General features: G+C 39.7%; 1 protein-coding gene across 1 annotated transcript in view; it reads right to left on the bottom strand.

Moving 5' to 3' along the window:
- LOC308139570 (seizure protein 6 homolog) overlaps positions 1 to 23,618 on the bottom strand; it is a gene marked incomplete at both ends in the record, with an annotated part of 103,890 nt that extends 80,272 nt beyond the window's left edge. Inside the window, one exon of the mRNA XM_080509030.1 lies at positions 23,531 to 23,618. Coding sequence (XP_080365156.1) covers positions 23,531 to 23,618 — 88 coding nt within the window. The remainder of the gene's footprint in view (positions 1 to 23,530) is intronic.
- Positions 23,619 to 23,883: the final 265 nt, after the last annotated feature.

Raw genomic sequence — 23,883 nt, 5'->3', positions numbered from 1 at the left:
CTGGCTCTGCACAAATTTGCATTTGTCAAGGTACCTTTAACAATAAAACAAAGTGAGAGGATGACGGAAGGAAACGGCACTAAATCATCCGACAAGGAACATGATTCAACAATGCAAATGATTTTGGATGGGCTTAGTCTTGACCTTCATATGATATATTTTATAATCCAGATTATTGTTTCAATTTATTACCAGAGATACTAAAGGTCACCCAGGTTTTATGCCAAAGTGCACAACACAGCAGTCGTCTCATTGTAGTTTTGTGTATTAAGAATAAAGATGTGTGAATATTACACAAGCAACAGTGTAAAGCGCAAGTGGGTGTGCATTAGTGAGGGGTCAGGGTCGATGGATCGGTCAGATGAAGGAAAATAGGGCGAACATTGATCTTTTGTTACATATTTACAATTCAAGCTTGCAACATGAGCAATGTCACATTGTAAGCGCAACCCAACAAACTATATCTTTTTACATCACTTGATAATTGAGAGTTATCATTCAACTTAACAGGCATGCGTTTTGTTTGTCTGCGGAAGCCAGATTATCCGCTGGCAAAGGAAGAACATGCAAACTCACCGCAGAATGGACAGAAATGTGACAGTCAAGAGCATTACCGTGACACCACTGTCTATACTTGTACACTACTTGTGCTTTGGGAAGGAAAAGCTTGTTATTATGCTGTACAGACATGTTTGTGTTCATCTCCCAGGTCCTAAATTTAGCTTGCATGTCAGAATTTGTGGAGCATACGCAGACAATATTGACTTGTATTTCTTTTTTCCAAGCCTTGACACACTCCCCGAAACTTTAATCTTGCATGATATGATTTCTTGGCGACTGCAGCGCATAACCTGGATAGAATGATTTTGGCCATAGTAAGATGATTAGGTGTTACGCCTGTCGCTGCATGCCTGCTGCATACAGACCTCGGGAGGCTGTTGTGCTGCTTACACTTTTTGTATCTGGTTCAGCAAACATAACAAATGGCACGCGGCACCAGGAACCTGTGGGAAAGAGATTTAGATGCGTTGCCAACAAGTCTATGCGATTATTGGGAAACTGCATGAGAGCTCAGCACGTCAGCATGAAGAATGAGATTTGTAATGTCGAGACGTGGACTCAGTACCACTACACAAAATGTGGGGAAGCCCACTGGCCCCGCTCCCTGAGCTTACGTATGATAAGCCGCAACTATCTTGTCTTGAACTGCCAAGTTGGTGTGTAACAGGGCCTCATCTGGCCAGAGCAGTGAGCTATGACATTTCACCCCCCTGCCAAGAGGATCCTTCTTCTATCTGGTTTCTTCAAAGCCCCCGTGGCCTGTAAGAGTACCATCAGCATGCAGCAGTCAGCTGAGGGTGATTGAATTAACCGACACAAAATGGATTTTGCCTGCTCAACCTGCTGGACAGATGAATGCATCAGTGGCAGACATTGAATCCAGGCAATGTGAGCTGGTGTTTGATACGAGCTTTTGCTTGGATCTTGCGGCTCAGGCAACCATTAGGATAAACACATTCTCATGCTACATCAAATGCAACTAGGATGGCTGCAAAAGACAACACCCAACCCCCCAACCATGGTGTGTGTATGTTTTTTTTATTTTTTTTATGGGCTCTGAGAAAAGGTTTCTTGTTTCTGTGCTGCATCAAAGGCAGGACTTAATGCTCGATGCAATTGCTTGTTTTCCTAGCAATAGGCCGGTGGTTTCTAAAGTTTAAAGATGCTCGAGACCGCGGGTTACCTGGAAAGAGTGAGTTGAGGAAATTAATGAGAAGCACTTTCTTATGGTTGCAGCAGGCAGCCCTCAAGCATGAGAAAACACAATACCATGAACTGCGTATAATCCTCCTCCCCTAACAACATTTGCCCCAGGAATGCAAATGAATGTGCTTAGGGTTAACTCTCCTTGTAGAATAAACATCCGGCAAAGTCCGAAACAACAGCATTAGCCATTAGTGTTGCAGTTATGATACGATGCCGGGCTGCCCCGGGGAGAGTTACATTATGTTAAAAAAAAAAAAAGGTTCTGCAATATTAACAGATGTTTTAACTGGGGATGCGCACAGCTGGAAATTTTCTACTTTACTGGTTGCACTGTACGTTTCTGCTCAATAAATTCTAGTTTGATAAAAGGCAACAATTGTGAGTCTGCATGAGAATGTGTTGTCAAGTGTTGCTATCCCCCCCAAAATTAAGAAATTCTCAAAATCATGTTTTTTTGTTTTGTTTTCTTCCAAAAGTGTGGGGGAAGGAGACACTCTGTCAAACCTTGAAGCACAAAGGCCTTTCAATGGTTTCTGAATCTCTTCTGTTGGTCGTGTTTTTACCACAGCTTTGGCTTTTTGATGAACCATCTCACATATTGCATTTTTTTTTTTTTTTCCCCAGTTAGATTTATTTACTGTAACACTCTGATATGTTTGGTAACCCTAACCCCCACTAATACGTCCAACTCCATCATGTCAGATTTCATTTTATGCTTGTAGAGGCTCAAGTCTCGATCTAATCACTCGAGGGCAAAGTAAAGCAGTAATGCAAGCAAATCCCTCATTTGAATACTCACATTAGAATACATTCGAATGTGCATGATGTCACTCATGGTATTAATTTGTTTAAAAATAAACATGCGATCTGAAATCTCTTTGCACGACATTGCAATTTCGCGCACCTTATAGAGGGTCTGAGTAAATCAGGTCCTTTGAGTGTTTGGATATACAGTGAGTAAAAACCCACATTTGCAACAAGCCTGGAAGATGGGTATGGGCTCAGCCTCAGAGATTGACTCATTGATTCCCTTCAGACCTTGAGGCCGGCTTTGAGAGCCACTAGGTAGGTTTCAAGGGCTCTCATTACCGACACGTACATGTAAAGCTGCTGAATGCCAGCCGAAGCTGGCTGCAGAAAAACCCTAAATTGAGTGCTGTAGTGAGGATGATGGATAGCCTTGTCCGAGATACAGATGGCTCCTGCTGGGGGGCTGGCTCTCCTTTGGGACAAGTCAGCTGGGCCGAAGACCACATGTTGACAGCCAGAACCTCTTTACAGTCTAACACAAGGCACCACATAGCCCTTGATAACAGCTTGGAGGCCATTCATGTATCAGAGATGTTGCACGAGTAGCATACGATCAATAAAGCATCCGAGGAGCGCTGCAACATGCATGCTATCCATTCCTGATTGTGATGCAGTTCCCTTCTGGAAACTAATATTCCAGCAAATCATTATCTAATTTGTGATAGTTACACTTTTTTCTGGTTATACAAGAGCATCTCAAAATATAGAGTAGTAAATATAAAGTACAGTTAATTTATTTTCCATAACTTACATATTTTACATTTATTACACATATACTGAAATAATTGAGGTTTTTTTTTTGTTCTTTGTCATTTTAATCTGTAAGGCAGGCTTTTTTAAATTGTCTGTTCTACTTTTTAATGACAATTACAATTTAAAATGCTTTCAGTGAAGACATATCTGACAAAACTATTTACTTTTCAATTATATTCAGATAGGTTGAGATGCACCTGTGGGTTACAGCAATATTCAGCTGTGAAATGTAAATCAGATGTCACTCAAGCTTTGACAGCTTTATTACTTTTTAATATGTAGGTTATATTATGTGTGGATGAATTGTTCTGAAGGCCAAAAAAGTGTTCAAATGAATGAATACTTTTTTATACTATTTTTGAATGTGCCATTGAAGCAGACTACACCAGCAAAAATGACCTGCATTGCATATGTTTCGGTGCACACAAATGAGCATAAATAACATAAGCAGTGCAGGTGCATTAATTCAGTATATACACAGATTTCCATTCTACAAAATTATTAGATCTTGCAAAAAAATATACAGTCTGCACTCAGAGAGTGTGGCTACCACAGTCTCACAGTAACTAATTCAACTAAAGTTCCAGTGCTGCTGTGTATGAGGAGGGTCCACGCTGTGTGTCACTTTGACTGAGAGATCAGGAAGGTAGCAGGTGATGAAGTGCATTTGTGAGATCGGGGGCTCTTGGGTCACATGTCTTTGTGTCCTGCCCTTTGAATAGGCTTTGCTCTCCCTGGTCCCGCCGGCCCCGGCTCCCCTGTTGGTACAGGTAGGGCTAATCACAGACCGCGGCTCTGGGTCCACGCAGTCGGCTCTGAATAAAACATGCAGCGAGAAATTTAATCAAGAGAGGGCATCTGTGGCCGTCTCTGGCTGCTGGTACCAACACTCCAGCTATTCACCACATGTGTCCTCATACTAATGACAAGCCTAAAAGGAGGCAGAGGGCAACCTCTTTTCATAATCAAAGTGTTTTTATTCATGACATGTCTATTAATTAGTTTGGAATAGTCGGCAGCATGTGCTCAGGAGAATTTAAATTGGCTGAAGAGGATTTGCCCTTTCTCTGTTGAGCCAATGATTTCTTGGCAAGTCTTTATAACCAGGGAGGGACAAAGAGGGGGGTGAGAACGGGAGAAGGAGATGGAAAGGGTGGGTGGAGGTGTGTGTGTGTGTGTGTGTGTGTGTGTGTGTGTGTGTGTGTGTGTGTGTGTGTGTGTGTGTGTGTGTGTGTGTGTGTGTGTGTGTGTGTGTGTGTGTGTGTGTGTGTGTGTGTGTGTCTCTCTCTGTCTCTCTCTCTCTCTCTTTCTCTTGCTCTCTCTCACTTTCTCTCTCTATGTGTGACTGACTCATAGAGCCTATAAATCATTGGGGCCTACAAAATTGAAACTGTCAGTAGTGTTTGCCTTGGTATCCAACCAGGGTGTGTATATATTAATACAGAAAACATAAACACAATTCAATCTCGGCCGTGAGCTTGATTTGTGACATTATCTAAAATAGGCTATGTAACTCCCGATTGCATTATAATAGCATGCGATAACCATAAGAAAGTAATTATCATCTTTGCAGGATTGGCTGTTTGTGTTCAGTTTTGCCCAAAGAAAGGCAGAGAAAAATGGAGGAGTATCCATGAAGACCCTCTTCAAGTGGATTAGCCAGAAAAATTGAATGTAATGTAATTTTTCCCAGAAAGGATATAATATACTTATACAAATACATAAATAGCATTGTTTGAAGGGAACAACACCCCGGAGAAAACTAATTACAAACCTTATTGCTTTATGGGATTGCATGTTATCCTTTTAAAAACCTGCACCAGTGACTCTAATGTATTATTCAGTTGTAACAATTGGCATGGCTTAGATAATTAAATGTCTTCTCTCTTGGCTTAATCTCCATCATCTGTGTCTAACCTCCACAGAACAAAAAAAAAAGGGCTATTAATGTTCGTTTATGTCTGCCGTCATTAAAACTGTACTCCAACTTATGTGGCAGTACAACCTGGCACACAATGGCATTTATCTGCTTCCATTCAAAGTGTGAATCAATGACAGTATCCAATTCAAAACCACAATAATGGAACCTCATAAACAACCTGTCTCTGCTACAGTTAACAAACAGGCGTGCAGTATTGACACTTGTCAAGACATAATCAGCGTTGATGTTTTAGTCATGGTGGAGGATGAAACAGGAAGCAAATTGTTTGCTAATTCTCATTTCACACTCCCGATGTGAAATCAGCCAGGCACGCAGAGCACCGGTTCCTCTACATGCACAATGGCCTGGCTCGCTGCGTAACACCAAATTATCTTTCCCCGGGCTTAATTATTCATTAGGCAAACATAATTAATTTAAGAAGCTTCTCTCACAGGAAGTGTTTCAAATAAAGGCCAGAAGGACAGCTTTCTGCTTAATCATTAACTGAACCCAGAACATGGCCAAGAACCTGAAGGGGATCTAAGTCAGAGAAGTCAAACTCATTTTAGTTCAGCGGTCACGTAACGCCCAATTTGATCTCATTCAGGCTTAACCGGTAAAACAATAGCATCTCAACCAAGAAATGGCGACAAATGTCAAATGTTTTTTACAATATTTGGCGCTAGAAAAATACAAGCACATCTGGAAAATTTTCACATTTAATGGATTTTATACAACAAACTGAAATTTTCTCTTTAGATTGATTCATGTAAAAGCCTGTCTCTTCTCAAAACGCAGGACTTCTGTGGCATTTTGCAAGCATATTTATACCAGCTCACACTTGCAGCTGCCCCTGTTGCATTACTGATCTCTCAGCTATGACAATTTCTGCCTTCTACTGTTTACATGTTTTTAATTAGATTTTCACGTAAGTCTTTTTTTGTCAAGGCTATGTACTTTATTTTCAGCGAAAAAAACTCTGATTGAATTATTTTGATCTGAAGTGTCAAATACAGGTTAAAACCCAGCCAAAAGCAAATTCAGACTTTCAGAGTGTCATTCTACACCGTCATTATCAGAAGCAAAGACATCATAGAAAAACATTTAGAATATTTAAAGAGCAGCGTCGCTTTCTTTGAAGTCCAACTTTCGCACATCATTTAACAGGTCTTTTTATGGCGCTTGATGGAGTGATGAAGCTTCATGTGACCGTGGGGGATATGAGACTTAGATGGGAGGATTTTATTTTGCGGCTCTTCTTAGCCAATGTATCTCCCACCCTACACATTTCCCGGAAAAAAAAGCCCACTCTAATTACACACACTGGGTACACAGGCACACATGCACCAACTTTGCCCTCTATTCTCCTCCTTTATCTTCCCTTCCTTCACTCAATCTTCCCGCCTCTAACGGAAGCATCTTAGAGAGAGGGAGCACGCTTTGATGTATCTTCTTCGTGATTCTGAGCTTTCAGATCAAGGGGCTGTTTGTCTTCAAGCTCACCAAATCCTCAGACGGCCTGAGACAAAGAGCAAACATACTGAAGTGCCTTTCCACATCCATTTGCGTAATGGAAGCACGGTCTGCTGTGTTTCTGGCTTGTTTTTAACCATATGGCAACCAATTATTTTTTATCAGTATTATCAATATTAATTATTATTATTATTATTATTATCATTACTACTACTTTGTTTTCAACCTAGATCTGATGTTTCATTTGAAGCACTAAGACTTTTGGCATGGTCTCTCTTATTTATTTGGAGTAAACTTTCTTTATGGGATTACTCTGTGCTAGCGAATGAACCTCACTCACATTACCATGGAAACAACCAGATCTTTTTCTCCCTGAGGATCTATTAAAACACTTCCATTCTGAGGATCTATTCATGAGTCAATGAAAAGGGTGAATATGACACTATGTGCTTCGTCTGGCAGGCTGTGTCTTGGTCAATAATTTTTGTTCTAGAGGTTTAGAAAGCAAGCCATTATAGAGGAGGCGGATTGTTTTGGGTCACAATATGTTCTTGAGACAGAGGATTTTCACAATGTCAAAATGTGTTTTAGTTTGTGAGGTTTATAAGGTGTGCAGTAAGAATTCTTTGAGGTTTTGCTCTGGAGGAGAGCTTGAACCACATTGTGCCCTCCAGCCCCCCCAACTCTGCAGCTATTACTGTTACTGGCTGAGGATTCTCAGAAAATAAAAACCTCTTGTTGTGGTAGTTGAAGCCTTTTAATTCAAAATATTGCGTGCGTCTCTCTCTGTATAAAGTTTGTAACTGCCACAACGGTCTTACATTTTTTTGCACTCAAGCTCATATTAGAGCAATAGCTTTTTATCAACACAGTTTAGGTCATTGTTAACTGAGGCCCCATGGTCAGAGCGTTTTTAAAAAGCTGAGTTTACAGTGGCTTTGAGCACCGTTGTCGTGAAAACAGAACCCCAGAACACAATGAAAGTTTTCCATTTTCACTTAAAATGGGGCCTTAACACAACTATTAAGACAGGGTCATTTATAGGTTACTCTATTTGAGTTCATGGAGGTATTTTATCAAATAGAATTGTAATTGTCAAATATGCAGATAACGCACAAGGATAACATGATAATATGTTTCTTTATATAGGCGTTCAATAGTTTGAGTTATGGTGCTTGTGTAAACCAATTATGTACTGCTGTACTTGCAATAACTATAATGACAAGATGCTTTTTCTCTCCACTGAGCAATTGAAAGAATCACTTTGAGTTGTCTAAGAGATCAGTGTGACCAGTTAATCTTAGCAAAGCTTCCACTTTTTCCCAAAGTGACATGTAAATGCAAATCAGTTTTTGGTTTTTTTTTTTTTTTTTTTTTTTAAAGGAAAAGAAAAAAACACATTTGCAACCCTCTAGAGTTTGTTTGAATGTGTATCTTCAAATTTGTCTGCATATTTGCCTTCATAATCAGTTTGGACAAGACCGGATTGCACCGCGAAATGAAATGCGTACTCGCAAATCCCGCTGGCTTACGGGGTGACAAATCCAACTGGCTCTCTCTTATCTCTGCTTTCATTTACAGCCCAGTGCAGTAAATGCGGACAAGTCAGTAGATAACTTTCTCACAGTTTCACAAGGTTAAAACACGAGGGTGGAGAGGAGGGGCACGAGACACCCGCACAAATTGCAATGGATACTGAGACAGAAAGTTCACATACAGGCAATAAAAGGGAAGGCTGGAGAATAAAATGACTCCAAAATCACAGCAGACATTTAATCCAATTTCCTTGGCAGTCAGAGTTGTGCGGAAAAAAAAAAAATCACATAGTTGTTTGTCCCCTATAAAAGCTGCACGGATAGCTCTATGGCATCAAAGCAGGCAATTGCAAAATACCAAAAGAAGAAGAAATCAATAATCTAACAAGAAACAGACAGATTTAAAGAGAATCTATCACTGTAGGAAATAAGTTAAAATCGACACAACCAAGTTAAAAAAAAAACAAGCTGGAAGGCAGCTCTTGAGTTTTAATTCATTTCTGATATTTAACTTCAATGCCATTGTTTCATTGTCATTCTCTGCATCAGACCTGTTTTTACAGATTCCATTTTTTCCGTGTGTGCAGTAATGTGAAAAAAAAACAAACAAACAGCTAAATCGAATCTAAAATTACACATTTTGGCTTGATTGATTCTGTTCAGGAAATATCGCAAGTCCAGCCCCTCAAACATTCAACATGGCACGCTTCATCACACTTCTTGTATTCCTCCATGCTTGTGAAACAATAAATACACTATAGGCTGACTTACACAACTTAAATTATGTTACTGGGAGCTGCCTCATCCCTCCTGTCTCTACACTACCTTTCATCACTACCTCAAATGTGCATCTACATGCAGAGGCGGAGCTCCTGGAGCGGGGCCAGGGATCGTCCCTACAGCCTCTCAGCAGAAACAGCTTTGTCAAACTCAGTTAGCCGCCTCCGAGGGGGAAACACCTCTTTCCACAGTAATACTCCAACTATTCACATCATGCCCCTGCCTCTGCCTCAGCCACCTCATCAATCCGCACGGCAACAAAGGTAAACAGCCTCGCACCTACCAAACGCAGGCCCGAGCTGCTTTGTTGACACGGTGTATGTGCAAACCACCTGCACGGAGGGTGAGCGACTCGCAGGACAGCCTGAGCTTCATTTACAGAAGGTAATTGCACTGGAGCCAAGTGCTGCTCTTTGTGATGAGATTTTTTTTTTTTTCCCCCCAGCTTTGCTAAAACCTTCAAGACGCTCCCTGATTTGTTTACCCGCCGAATGAAACTACTATGACAGGGACATATAATAAGTTCAAATAAATACGAACATGTCACCTTCAAGCAGGACCGGTCGCCGACATTGTGACAGGCTATTTACCAACTGCCTGGCTTATTGTGAACACCTGGGCATGAAATAACATGACATTTGTCATGTTGGGATCATTTAACATGCTCTGAATGAAAAACACAGAGATTTCAACATTTTCAGGGTGAGATTGTTGATTCCTCCTGACGGTTTTGTTAAGGCTTCGGATGAAAACATGATCAAACGCTGTAGCTAATGTCGTCTATCTAATAGAACGGAGACGAGCCCAGGTACTTTGCCTTATTTTTTCCTCTTTGTTTCTGTAACTCCGCTCTCAGTTTTGCACCCTCCTTGTCAAATTGTTTATAACCTGCTGCCTCAGTCGAGCCCAGACGGAATCCTCGCTGTGAAAACACAAAATATTCCCTCACAGCTAAGATCATTGAAGATGTTCTTCTCTTCTCAATGTGAAATATGCTACTTTTGTGCTATACGACGTAGATGTTATTTTGTCTGAGTTGGGCAATAGGAAAAAGAAGAAAAACTGTTTTGAAAGCATCCTATGCAATTGAAGCAAGGGAGAAAAAAAAAGAAAGAAAATCAGTGTCACCCCGGGTGCAGAGATAATAAGAGACAGACAGTACGGGAGAGTGTAACCCAGTCATTATTTCAACAGCTGTCCTCACACATTGTAAATTCAGCTTAGCTCCTTTTGTCCTGATGAAAAACACAGGATGTAGCGAAACATTTTATGCAAAGTACAGCCACAGAAATGGAGAAAACTGCAGATGGGTGTGAGTGGTTGGTAGCAGTATGGACGCTTGCTCCACAAAAATAAATGCCCCCAGATGATCTTTCTGAATATTTTCTTATTTTTCCCCCAAAGCTGCTTGGTTGATAAACATCAGGGTTTTTTTTCCCTTCTTCTTCTGTTTTTTGGTTCAGCAGAACAGGCTCGACTGAATTCTGTGTTTATGATGCTCCTCATGTTGATAGAAAATAGGAGGAAAAAAACAGAGGGCCAGCTCAGAGCTCATCTGTGAGAAAGAATAAATCTTCTTTGGTTTGGCTCAGGCTGCACCTCAAAGTCAGTATTATTTACAATAAACAGACCATTAAGGCCAGACACATTGCCTTTTGCTAGGCAGGGAAGCAGCATTATTTATAACTGTCCAATATTCGGAAATATATGGATGAGGATGAAGCCATCAATTCTTTGAAAGCAGTGCATTTATAAGCAGCACAACATGACAAAGTGGTTAATGTCTTCTTGCAGTGAGGATCTTTTTTTCTCTTTTCAGATGTGGTTGTGGAGTAGACTAGAATCATACAATTGGCTTATTTTGTCCCCACTGCACTCATGAATCGAACCTGAAGTGTTTGTCCAGCTGAACCAAGTTTCTTGTCATCTTTATGCTTCCTAAAGAATAAAACTTTGACAGCTGATTATGGACAAAGGCAGGGTTCAGTCTGGACAGGACACCAGTCCATCATAGATAAAACACACTCACCAATTTACCTCAAATGCATGTTTTGGTCTGAATGTAGAAAATGGAGAGCTACAAGTTATGATGGAAATGTTTCCTTTTCAGAGAACTGCTTTTTTAACCACTTGGCAGAAAAAAAAAGAAGAAATTGTAGTACCTCACAATTAGTGAAATATTGTGTGTAAAATGAAGGATCCAAAGATATACTCTGACAGTGAAAAACAGAGAAGCTTAGATAATCACACAACAGAATATTGATGAAAAACACATTGCAAAAAAAAAAAAGAAGAAGAATAAAGAAAGCCTCCTGGTACTAGTTTTTGGAAATAACATGCTATTTTTGCCAATTTATCATGCATTTTCTTCTGTTTTACTGTGGTCAGCCTTCTGCACAAAACTGTCTATTGGAGCTCCATGTTATATCATTATGCAGTATTTTAATTTATTGTGGAATACTCACAGAGGTGCACATCACTTGAGCATTGACTCTAAAGACTCTCACTACGACGAAACAACACTGGAACCAGGAACTTCTCACTTTAAGAGAGATAACCACCACATCGTTGTTCCACAACACCATAACTGTTGTTCGACTGTTGCCGAAAAATTGTGCTTGTATACAGCTACTAGTTACCTATTTAACAAGTAGTAGAGTTGCTTCAGTTCAAAAGAAACCAGAATCAGTAAAACAGCATGCTAAACAGCTCCACTCAGTCGTTTCATTTTGATGAGTTGAAATAGAAAATGAGTGACAGCTCATTTGAAAGAAGCCTTTTCCTCACCTGTCCACCAGGTGTCCTTACTCGCCTCGCCCTGACCTCCACACCTGCGACTCCTCCCATTATCGTCCTCTATGTCCTGCTGCCCGTCTCACAGCTACGCCGCCTCACTTTTCCCTTTTCTCTGACCTGTTTCTTTTCGCCGTTGACTTGCTGTCTTTCTGTCTATTTGATTCCCGCTGTTACCTGTTGCCTGCCTGTCAATTTTTCTGGGTTTTCAAGGGTTTCTTTCCCTCCATGTTTACAGTAACCACTTCTGTCATATCTGCTTCACTCCGTCAGTCTCCCGCTCCACGTCTGTGAGCTGCAGTTCTGATTTCACAAAGCAGCCGAGTGATTTCACCCTCCAGGCCCAATCGCACATATGCTTACATCATTAATACTGAATCATGGATGAAGAGGAGCGAAAAACACCACATTAAGTGGGTCAAAATGTTCTGGTGAATGGGCATAACCACATGTGAAACATCTGACTTAGAGTCTAGACAAGCAGGCACAAGTCAAATTCATGTTTCTTTTTTTTTTTCCTCTCCGAAAGGTCACCGAGAACCATTTGATAAGGGAATAAAATAAATCCCCAAGAGGCTGAGAAATCAAGTCTGCCAGTAAATGGACATAATTCAAAAGTTAATACTACTGTGCTATTGTTTATCCTTTAACAGCCACCTTAGTTTTTGAGTGGAGGGAGTCATTTCGCATGCCTTACACCACACATAGTGATTCAATTATTTGTTTCTATACAATAGTTGAATAGAGTATAGTTTCTGTATGAACAACATAAAGAATTCTTTTTGCTGCTGCTGCTTCTGCTGCCTGTGGTATTGTGGCTCCAGTAACTCTACTTATTCGAACACTATTCTCCCATTTGGAGTAAATTCATGAAGATTTCATGTTTGCTCTTTACATGGATGGTTTCTAACACGGCCCCGCTGTTTCTGTGTTCCCACACGTTTAATTGGACTGTGTGATGTGCGCTAATGTGGTTAATACACCGAGTGCCCGCCCCACTGAAGAGGACATTATAAATAGTCTAATGATGGAAAAGGTTTCAAAACAACCATGGGTGATGGGTTGCACGATGGGTACATGCCGTATGCAATTTGTTTATTACCTATTATGCTGTTTGCAAGAGTTTTCTCAAACTTTCAGTGTGGGTCTCCAAAAGAGAAGTGGGATGACGTATTTTAAATTGAGCATTAAAAGGTTTTACTTTGTTCTCATAAACTGTTATTTCATCTCATAGTTTCCTTTAGTGAGTGCGTTATTGAAAACATCAAGATCCATGAGATGATTACCAAAACACAACAGATTTGCCGAGTCATGCACTTGATCAGCTGTAAATTGTGATTAATGAATGTGATCAATGTTTTGTGGTAGTCACATAGGATTGTATGACTCATTGTTTAGGAAATGAAAGTCATACAGGAAATTTTGTGATCAAGGCCAGCAAAATAATCTTCTAAAAATATATGTGCACATAAAGAAAGGTATGTATTTAGATAATTGTTCCAAGGACATTTTCAGGAAAAATGATAACAAATTAGACTGATCGTCTCACAGGTATGGTCTGGAAAATGAAATCTTTACAGATCAAATTGTGTACATGTAAGAGTCATTTTGTTTGTGGGGGGGGGGGGGGGGGATTCTTAGAAAAAGTTTTTATCCATTTTGTTGCAATCAGTCAGTTGAGATCTGTATACAATGACATGAGTTTGAATTTAAAACTAACTTTAACATGAAGAAAGAACTCACAGAGCATATACTAGTAATAATTTGATCCAGATCTCACAGAAAGGTAGATTATTTCTTCCTTGTCCAATTATCTGTTAGGCTGCCATTTTTATTGAAATCTGTGCACAAGCTTTTGAGTTATCCTGTCAACAACCAATCATTCAAAATATAAACCTCTTGGTGGACGTGAAAGAGAATACTGCGGTTTGTAAATAAGCTAATATCTTAAAAATAAAAAGAAGAAAATGTATATTAAATATGATATACATTTTTGTAAGCTTTGTGTTTCCAAACTATGAACAGTCGGGACTATCATACCACCTGGTAGAGGCAGCGCAATTTTTATTCCACCTATATTCAGACAGACATTCATATGTGAGTCAACGAGATGTTATTATTCCTAGATATAGATATTAGATAGATATTATTCCTTTTCAAAAGCTACATCTTCTGCCTGTTTTTCCCATTCTCTTTACTATATCAAAGCAAAAAAAACACCAATATCTGTGTTAGTCAGACAACAAAGACATGGCAACTTGAGAACAATTATTGTTGCAAAATAAACTTCACCTTGTCACATTTAGCAATCTAATTTGCGTGTCTGTTACCTTTTTTGTAACCTGTGCTGATGAATTCTGTCACTTCCTGTTTCAAATTAAACATCAACCAGCATATAAAACGCACTTTAGTTGTGCAGGGTTTTTAACCTGTTTTTTTTTTTAATTCACACAAACAAAACAAAGTGCTTGAGTCCTTTTGTAGAAGCATTGGAGTTAATTTAACCCATGCCTCCTGTCTCATTTAACTATTTTGCTCTCTTCGGAAGCCTTGACAGTTTGTATCTAATCACATCTCAAGCACTCTGGTATTTCCAAGTACACACCATGTAAAAAGGCCTTGTCCGGTCTTTGTGAGGATGATCCCTCACTGTCAGAATTCCATTTCTCTGTTTGCCTTTATAATTCAGAGTTAATCCCACAAAGTATACACAGGCAGGCTTCATGGGCTGAATATATGCACCTCCCCCAAGCTGCCGAGCCGGAGGTTAAAGCAGAAGTCAAACAGGGATTTTTCCATGTGATGATAAAACTCACATTCGCTCCTGGAACAAAAACAACAAATGTAACTATGAAATGTTACACACATTGTCACTGTAGAAGTGCCACCTGTATAAATAAAGGACTAATCAAGCTTCTGCATGCATGTGCGTGTGCTCTGAGGCAGTTATAAAAACGTAGGATTTTAAGTTTGAAAAATATGGAGTGAGCTGTCCTTTGCTGAAAATTTGCTGAAAATTTTGTGTTCAAAAAAGTCAACAAATAATGTAGGAATTTGTCATTAAATGCACCTATTCTATGCAAATATAGCTCCAATATTTAAGACTAAAATGTTAAATTTGAACAAATTATTCCTCTGTGCAGCAAATATTTAATTAAAAAGAAATTCTCCTGCACCACAGTTTATGAGGCAAGGTTACATTTCTTGACCCCATCAGCAAGGCAAGGCCATCTCTGCTTTCTATCTTTGCTTAGCTATCCTTTGAAGACACATTTAGAGATGTGAATAAAAAAGAAAAATCCTTCAAATACTTGTGCTTTCCACTTGACAGCAGGCTGATTCAATCACCAACATAATTTCAGGGCAAAGGACCAACATTAATATGACCATTTGTGTATATTAACGGTTACATTTACCTTGTTCAAATGTTTGTTAGCCTGAAGATTAGTTCAAACACAAACTCAGCTCAAAAGGATTCGCATAATGTTGATGCATTATTATTGTGGACGTTTGCAAGAATTTAAAAGCACAACATATTTGTCTTGATTTTAGTGGTTTTCCATTTGATGTTAAAAACATTTCACCACGTTGAGGGAGAGAAAATCAGCTGACACATCTTTGGAAACACAAGGGTTTCTATTCATATATTCACAACAAGATACTTGAGATGTTTTAGATGTCACACCTTCTTTGTCTTGCAGTCTGACAAACAAACTCACATAGAAATTAAAGAGCTGAATACATCACATATCAGACAAGTATTGTTTGGTCGACAAGGCTTTTCCTCCCCTCGCATGAAGCTGCTAAACATTGCTTCACCCTCTATTTCACACAGCATCTGAAAGAAATGTCAGAAATGCACAGACCAGCTTTTACCACTAAAAGCTATAGCCCAGCAATCAATGATGTGGTCCAACAGAGCTGCTGCTGTTCCCCACTAAGTAATCCATTCTTAAGGGCGAGTATTCTTTTTTAAGGCCGCTCGCTGCTCTGACAGATGAGAATGGCCACAATGAGCTGGCTCTCCATCACCAAGGGAGAAGCGAAGGCAGACGCCAGCGTTATAACTGACAGACAATTGCCTGACCACCCGGCAGTAGCTCGGACTGACAATGTTCGATATTTTGAAGATGGTGGTCGATGTAAGAACCTCTGAATTATACACAAGGTCCTGTGGGACATGACTTCAATATATCTCACCAGCGAGAACAACTGTTACGGTCATATTGCAGTTTTCTACGATGTGCCTGTATTGTTTGGACATCAGCTGAACAAAGTAGTGGGAGTTGTATGCATGGCCGAGATCTGAAACGTAATTGTAGCCAGGCCAGGTCTCAAAGTGGAAAATATCTTTGCTGCTCAAAAACTCTTTTAGAGATGTATTTAAAATCATCCATAGACAAAGTGGAAGACATGTAAAAGTAAAAGTGAACAAAGTTAAAAGCAGTAACCCTCCCCAGTGCCCTGCGCACTTTGACTGCTTGTGTTTGTCTTTGACCATTTTCAATTACTCGTAGAACGACTATCCCCTTCCTTGATCTATCCACAACATTGTTATCTTTCCCTGCTACTTATAATATGTTTACTCATCCTGATGAATTCAATTACATCTTTTCAGAGGAAATTACTGTGGGGGTGGCACAGCCTGCCAGAGGTCAGCACTAACTGTGAATACTAAAACTACTCCCCCAAACACATTACACAGCCTATTACCTGCTGCTTTCCACATAGCACTCTCCGACCCTACATAAGCCTTTCCAGTGCCACAGATGAAATGCTTTCTAGATGGGATCTGGCGTGGAGAAGAGGGGAAGAGAGCTGGAGCTGTCCCTAGGCCTAATCGTTTCAGAGAGCCATCCCCACTGCAGCCGCAAAATACGCCAGTCCTGATTAGGGAGGTGTGTACACGGCCAGGCAGAGCGTAAAAGGTGCGGAAAGGAGGCTTGGCCTGAGGGAGGCTAGCACTGCTGACTTCCTTTTTATTTTTTATTTTTTTTCCAGTCAACGACTGGTGGGATCGATAAGGCACAAGGCCAAAGGCAAAACAGGTATAAAGTAAGCCTGCAATGTAGTGCCTTGACAAAGTGGTAGACATCTCTTCATTTGGAGTTTTGCTACAGGGCCTCTCTTCACTTGATATAAATTAAATGTGGATGCCCCCCCCCCAATTCAAATTAGCCACTTTTTCAGTGCCATGTGCCCGCCCTGATGGAAGTTAAAGCCCCTGCCACCTACTTTGAGAGGGAAATATTGTGGGCAAAGCGTCTTGAAGCGTCTGCTCCTGAGAAAATGTCCCTCCTGTGCCGAGAATACATGTTGACAATTTCATTGTAAAGCTGTTACTTTAAATCTCTGAAGGGATGATTGTGTTGAGACAAAACACAAAGGCTGTTGGAAAAACCTCTCACATAATTATCTAAACGCAGGAAAGCCATTTCAGGTCCATCCAAACTGTCAAACTGATTAAACAAAGAGAATGTGAAATGCTATCAGGAAAAACAGCCAGTGGCTTCTTACAGACTGTGTTGTGCATATATATATATATATATATATATATATATATATATATATATATATATATATAGAGAGAGAGAGAGAGAGAGAGAGAGAGAGAGTAATCAGTATATATATTCGAAGTATGAGCTAAATGCTCTTTATCACACAAAAATCTAATGTAAGTTGATTTAAAAGCCTTGAATATAGTGACAATTTATTAATTTATACACGTCACCACACTAAAGTTGCTTAATGGTCAAGTAGTCGGAATTATTAATTAATTTCATAACTCAGTTTGCTTGCAATACATATTCAAAGAGGTATATATTTTTTTTCTTAGAATAACATCAAAGAAACTGTATACATTCATGATGGAATGGGCATTTTCAGAAATACACACAAACTGTTGATATTCTGTGACTCGTATTATATAACCATAATTATTACATTATTCATATGAATTAAGTAATCAGCCTCTTTACATCAAGATGCATTTAGAGACCTGCTTGGAATATATTTTTGAATTAAAAGATGTTGTCAATCATTTCATATTATTCTAAGTTTTCTACTTGAACTGTGTAATCTTCCAGATTTAGCCCCAGCGCAGCCTGATTCAGTGGACTAAAATATTCAGTTTCCTTTCCATAGGGTGAACGCAGCTGTTAGAGAGGCATTCTAAGCAAAACAGTGATGAAATCCAAAAAGATCCTTGCAAAAATAGTCTTTTTTTTCCCTTGACAAATAAAGCTCCCCACTTTTGTGAAAGAAAATATATGAGGCAATGACTCAAATTAGGATGCATAGAACATTCTCACGGAGCGAGAGAGGCATTTGCACATGAAGAGTTGAAAATGACTCGCATTCAGCCAAGCTGTGAGCTCCACCTAGGAGGCAGTGAAAGAGACCGAGACAGGCACAGAGAGGGGCTGAGGCAGGCAGGCGCCAAGCCTTGAAGAGGGGCATTCTGGCATAATGACTCTCATTTACCATTGACAGGCCTTGGGAAAGTTAAACTAATTATGACAGCACACAGATGCTGAATAGCCCTTGATGAAGTTAATAACTGGCAATCCAACAAACAGGTGTTGAATGATTTCTGTTTCCTCCCTTGGAATTATAGGATGTTCTGATTTTTCCCGCACACCGCTCAAAGCGGCAGCCTCCCCAAAAGGCAGAATCATCTTGCCTTATCCCCATGATTCTGGAACATTTGCGAACGTGAACATCCCCAACCTTAGAATACAAAAATCAAGTTCTGAAATCTGTTTCATTTGTGAGACTAACAGGGAGAATTACGACTGAATTGAATGAGCACACAAAAATGCTTGTTTGAAAGGAATGGCGCTTCCTGCCACCATTGTGGTAACAGGTGTCAATACAAAAGAATAGCCACAATATGCATTTTTTTGACTGTCGTCAGTCACTAACAGGATTTGAATATGCACATCTTATAATATTAAGTCCACATAAAGTGGATGCTAAATTGTGATTAATTTCTTAAGATAATATTACAATCAGGAACTCAGTCTGAGCAGATACAATATTAAAATACTGACAGAAGAAGTGATCAAATTGGACAAACGGGTGATCTATGTTAGCCGGTGAGTGAGCTGTCAGTTCTTGCAGCTGATGTGTTGGAAGCAAACAAAACGGGCCAAGCATAAAGATGTGAGTGACTTTGACAAGGGCCGTAATTGTCAGACAACAATGTCAGAGCATCTCTAAAACGACAGGTTTTGTGGGTGGTTCGGGGGGGGGGGGGGGGGGGGGGTTCTTGTATGTTGTAGCGAATAGCTTACAAAACTGATTCAAAAAACAGCAAAACATAGAATGACTGCAGGTTTATAGGTACCCAAGGGTTACTGATGAATGTGTAGAGCAACGCCTGCCCCAAGAATGTGAGGACTGAGACACCGGATAAAAGCTTAGCAGATCATACTGGCCTCTCATCAATACTGAGAGTGCAAACAATGAGCTGAATTACAGAGCAACGCTGGCCAACTGAGAAGACTTTTTCCCCCCCATAACATTTAGATGGCTTGCTCGTTTAGTATACCTATAAGAAAAATGGCAGCATGGTGCAATTATGTGAGAGGCAATGTGACGCTTCTGTCATTCACGTGATTGTTGCTACCTAATGGCAGACCATTTATATACTCCTTCATGGCTGCGGTGGCTTTGAACTGCTGAAAGAAACCCCCGGAAAAAAAAAAGAAAGTCAGGAATGATTTGAAAAATGACAAAGATATCAAGGTTCTGGCCTTTGAATTCGTCAGACATTCATCCCATAAAGCTTGTGTGCGAGGCTATATCTCCCAACGCTGAAAACTTTACATATCTGAAAGTTGTAGGGTGTGGAGGGTTAATCGATCTCGCTCTTGGTAAGTAAAGGTGCATCTCCAGCAGACTGGGGAAAACACATGAAATAATTCAAATGAATGAAATTATGGCTGCCAACTCTTACAAATAGAGTGAAAGTCATACAACATTCTCAAAGATCACACAGGGCACACACCGAGTCTCACGCTGGGTTGCGTTTAATTAAAAAATGAGTTGTCTATGCAGTTAAAGTAGCAAAAAAAACAGTTTACAATGAGTGGAGATAAGAATATGTATATAAGTCTGCAACTTTTATCTTAACTTACCTCCCCCACAAACCCCCATCAAAAACATTCCCTCGCGTCTGGTTTATTCACAAATGGCACCCAGGTTGTGGATGATATTACAACAACTCACAGCATGCCATTGGAGCTCAATAAAATGTAATTAAATCAAGATAATTCAGGAAACATAAAACCACGTTTACCCAGATAACAACAGACTATTGTTGGCAGGCAGGGATAATGTGTATGCATCAAGATAGCAAGTTCAAGTACCTCATCTAACACAAAAAAAATATCTTCTTATACTCGTGCACAACTGCAAATTGAGCACAATTTGATTAGAAATATCAAGATGGATTTGTTGTCACTTGCGAAGCGCTACTTTATTTTACATTTATTATATAGGTGCTTAAATAGAATTAATTTAATGGAAGGGAGGTTCAGGTTTTCCCTTTATTGTTGTATATCAAAGTTTATAAATAAAGCACTGTGATAATTATACACTTCACATTTTTCTTTTGAATGTTTTGCTGTGGTGTGTAAAAAAGATTTTTTTTTGTCCACTGATTTATTCTATGTATTGGTTTAATTATAACTTTTTTATTTCAATATAACATTACTGAATAAGATGATTGTGTATTTACAAAACGCATACAAGATGAAATAACGTGTTTTTATAGTTATGTATTATTTAACTTGTCATTGTTTGAGTTATGTCAATGTAAAGGTGAAGGGGAAGCTGTGCAAACTCAACACGGACCTTCTGAGGATTGTTCTCATTTCCGCTGAACATAAATAAAGACTCCAAGACATAAAAAGCACAGGACATGTTTCGTGGCAATCCGATTAATTTGTCTTGTTGTTTTTGTATTTAAAGTGAAACATAAATTGCTGAGAAGTGCCGAGCAGAATTTTAAAGACCCCTCTTCTGCCCCTGAAACCATCCTTCTTAACAATGTGATAAAAAAAAATTAATAAAAGAATAAGCAGCTTGAGAAATTAATTTACTAGGTAACATTATTTACTACACTCATTCCCATTCAAGGTACGTTATCCTCATGTATTCTGTTATAAATTTGAAGTTTTGAATATGAAATAACATTATTCAAAAGCCAGCACATTAAAATATCCACATTATCATAATTTATCAGTCTTTCCTCTTTAGGCATGCGGCTTTGTAATCACAATTGCATGAGGTGCATGCAAGCATGAAGAGCTGAAGTAAACAAAACAAAAAAATGAAATCTTTTTATAACAGTGCACTGTTTTTGCACAGGTTATCCACTCTCATGAATAGCGAACATTATACATCTTGATCATCAAACGTGAAAAGGATGCTGAGGAGACTGAATGTTTTAAAGAAATCACAATATACTACACAGAAAAATAAGATAATGAAGACTGTCAGACATTGCGTTTGGGGGCTAAATAAATCCTAAAATCACAAACATAGCCTGATGTTCCAATGCTAATTGAGAGAGCGAGGGGCAATGCAAATTATCACATAAAGAGAAAAATATGCAAATGACCCAGCGGTTAAGAAACAATTTTGTGCTTAATAATAAAAGCATTTGGCTCATTGGTAATAGATATAATTTATTTTCTGGAACTATAAACTGATAATGATTTTTTACCTGACACACACACAGACACACACACGAATGGCAGGATGGATGACTGTTTGTATTCCCTGCTCGGTAGCAGACTGACATAAGTTCCAAAAAAAGACAAGTAATGCCGTTAAAATGTTGAACCTACTTTTTAACCACAGCTTCAATTGTTTTGTCCAAGTCTAAATCTTCCGATAATGACAAATCATCCCACTTCCAAGAATTACTAGCTGAAACGCCTGGGAAACTGAACTATGGTAGGACCATTTGCTGGCTAAGCAACAGCAAAGAAATTCTCTAATGGAAACTGTTAAATTTCCTTTTGCTCAGAAAAATAATGCACTGTGCATTTTTCCTTCTCTCCCAAGAGTTTCAAGCAGTGAGTGAACGAGGCAGGTGTGTTCTGGGGGATTTCTGCAATTGTGCCTGTGAAAACACAGAAAATGTACCCTTCTCTGCACACAACTGCCCCCCCCCCCCCCCCCCCCCATTCACAGAGTGTGTACAGAAGTTGATTAACATTGAAACAATAAAAAAATATCCTCTGAGTGGGTCAGGCTGCAGCACAAGTAACAGGATTTGAACTTCACTTATATAAGGTTGGGAATTCCAATACTGTAATAACGCAGCACCTCTCCTCTATTAGATATTCAATCAGTAGCTGTTTTGTTGATGGTGTAAAATATTGTTGCAGCCACCGGTGCAGAATTGCATCTCGGTCCTCAATGGGCTTGCATATAATGACTAAACCAGCCCAGGCAATAAAAATTCATCTTCATACATATTGCATTGTTTAGTAATCACTTTTTCCTCATAAATGCGTTCAATTTTAACGTGGAAAGGACAGCTTCCATAACAGGCTTCATCAAAAAAAGATGAGGAAATTTGTTGAGTTTACTTGCATATATTTAACTTGCATCTATTCCACTTTATACTACAAGCTGCACTAACTGAAAGTGACTGCACGGTTCAACTGTACTGTCTTTAGAGATCCTACTCCAACAGAATACCTTCAGGTATATACTGTGTTTATCCATTTTTTTTTCAAGACATTTATGAGGCATTAGTCATACCCTGCATACTGATCAATCTGTATCTGCACTACTTTGGGGGTAACTTGACAAAGAAGAGATAAATATCACCTCCACGTAGGGGTGATAGCGAAACTATAGACCAGCCCGAAACACAGATATTCCAACAGAAAGCATCGTTATAATGATGAAGAGAGGGCAGACGCACACCAGAGAAATAATTAGGACAAGGCCACTGTGCATGAATCCGTTGCCGCTTCCCACAAGCACTCAACTGTGTCAAACAGCTTGGTCAATAATCTTCAGCAATTCCCGAGGATTAGAGTCTTATTACCGAGCACCGTCTGTCACACAGACCTCGGTGCCCAAACAAGTCACTTCCTGACTGTTTGCTCCGGGTTTCAGTGAACAAATAACCATCTAACCACCCCGCAAGAACATTGATCACATCAGGTTCAGTAGGGTTCATTATAGTTTGTGGATGTCTTATTAAGTTCTCTCCTCCCCAGAGGTTGTTTTCACATTGTTGTGCAGCCAGTCGTGTATTGGTGTGTGTGCATTAAAAACAATGTAAAGCATTTTGTGGAAGTTGTCAGTAGGTTGTCATGTAATTGACTGAGTGTTAAACACATTTCACCCTGTGGCAACTTCTCATTAGACATCCCCCGTGGACGAAATGGAACCACGTGGATTTCTCTTTTGTCCGTGCTATTAAAGTAACAACACAAATAAAATGTGTGTGGGTTAAAAAAAAAAAAACAAGTGTGCAACTTAGTGCAAATATACAATTTGCTTGTCAGATTAGGATCGGCAACTTGTGAACTTTACACGGAAACAACGAATCATTTGTGTCGATGTATCAAATTAAACACCACTTGTAGATTTGACAAATCGCGATCCGTCGGAACACACGGAGAGCGAACTGTGATTTGCACAAAAGTGCATGCAAGTTTCTCACCTTGTCCGTGTATTTGAGCCACGGCGGCTGCAGCGAGAACCACAGCCGCGAAGAGGCTCTCAAATTGTCGCTCCCGTCTCAAGCACATGTCTCCCAAAGTCGAGGTCGATCTCCACGTCGCTGCGGTGCACGTCCCTTCGGTTGCAAAAAAAATATATTGAGGAAGGGGGAGAGAAAATACTTCCAGCGGAGAAAACAACAAAAAGCGAGCAAAGCGAGGGGTCTGATCGTCGGCAGGGAGAAACGTGAACGGAGGCGTGCGGCTCGGTCTCTGTGACTTCCTCAAGAATTCTCTTGGAGTGAAGACGGTCGAGAATAATCAAGTGAAACGCGGAGGTCCCTTTTTTTAATTT

This window comes from Blennius ocellaris, assembly GCF_963422515.1.
Source record: "Blennius ocellaris genome assembly, chromosome: 14".
Lineage (NCBI taxonomy): Eukaryota > Metazoa > Chordata > Actinopteri > Blenniiformes > Blenniidae > Blennius > Blennius ocellaris.
This window is presented reverse-complemented; position numbering and strand designations above follow the sequence as displayed.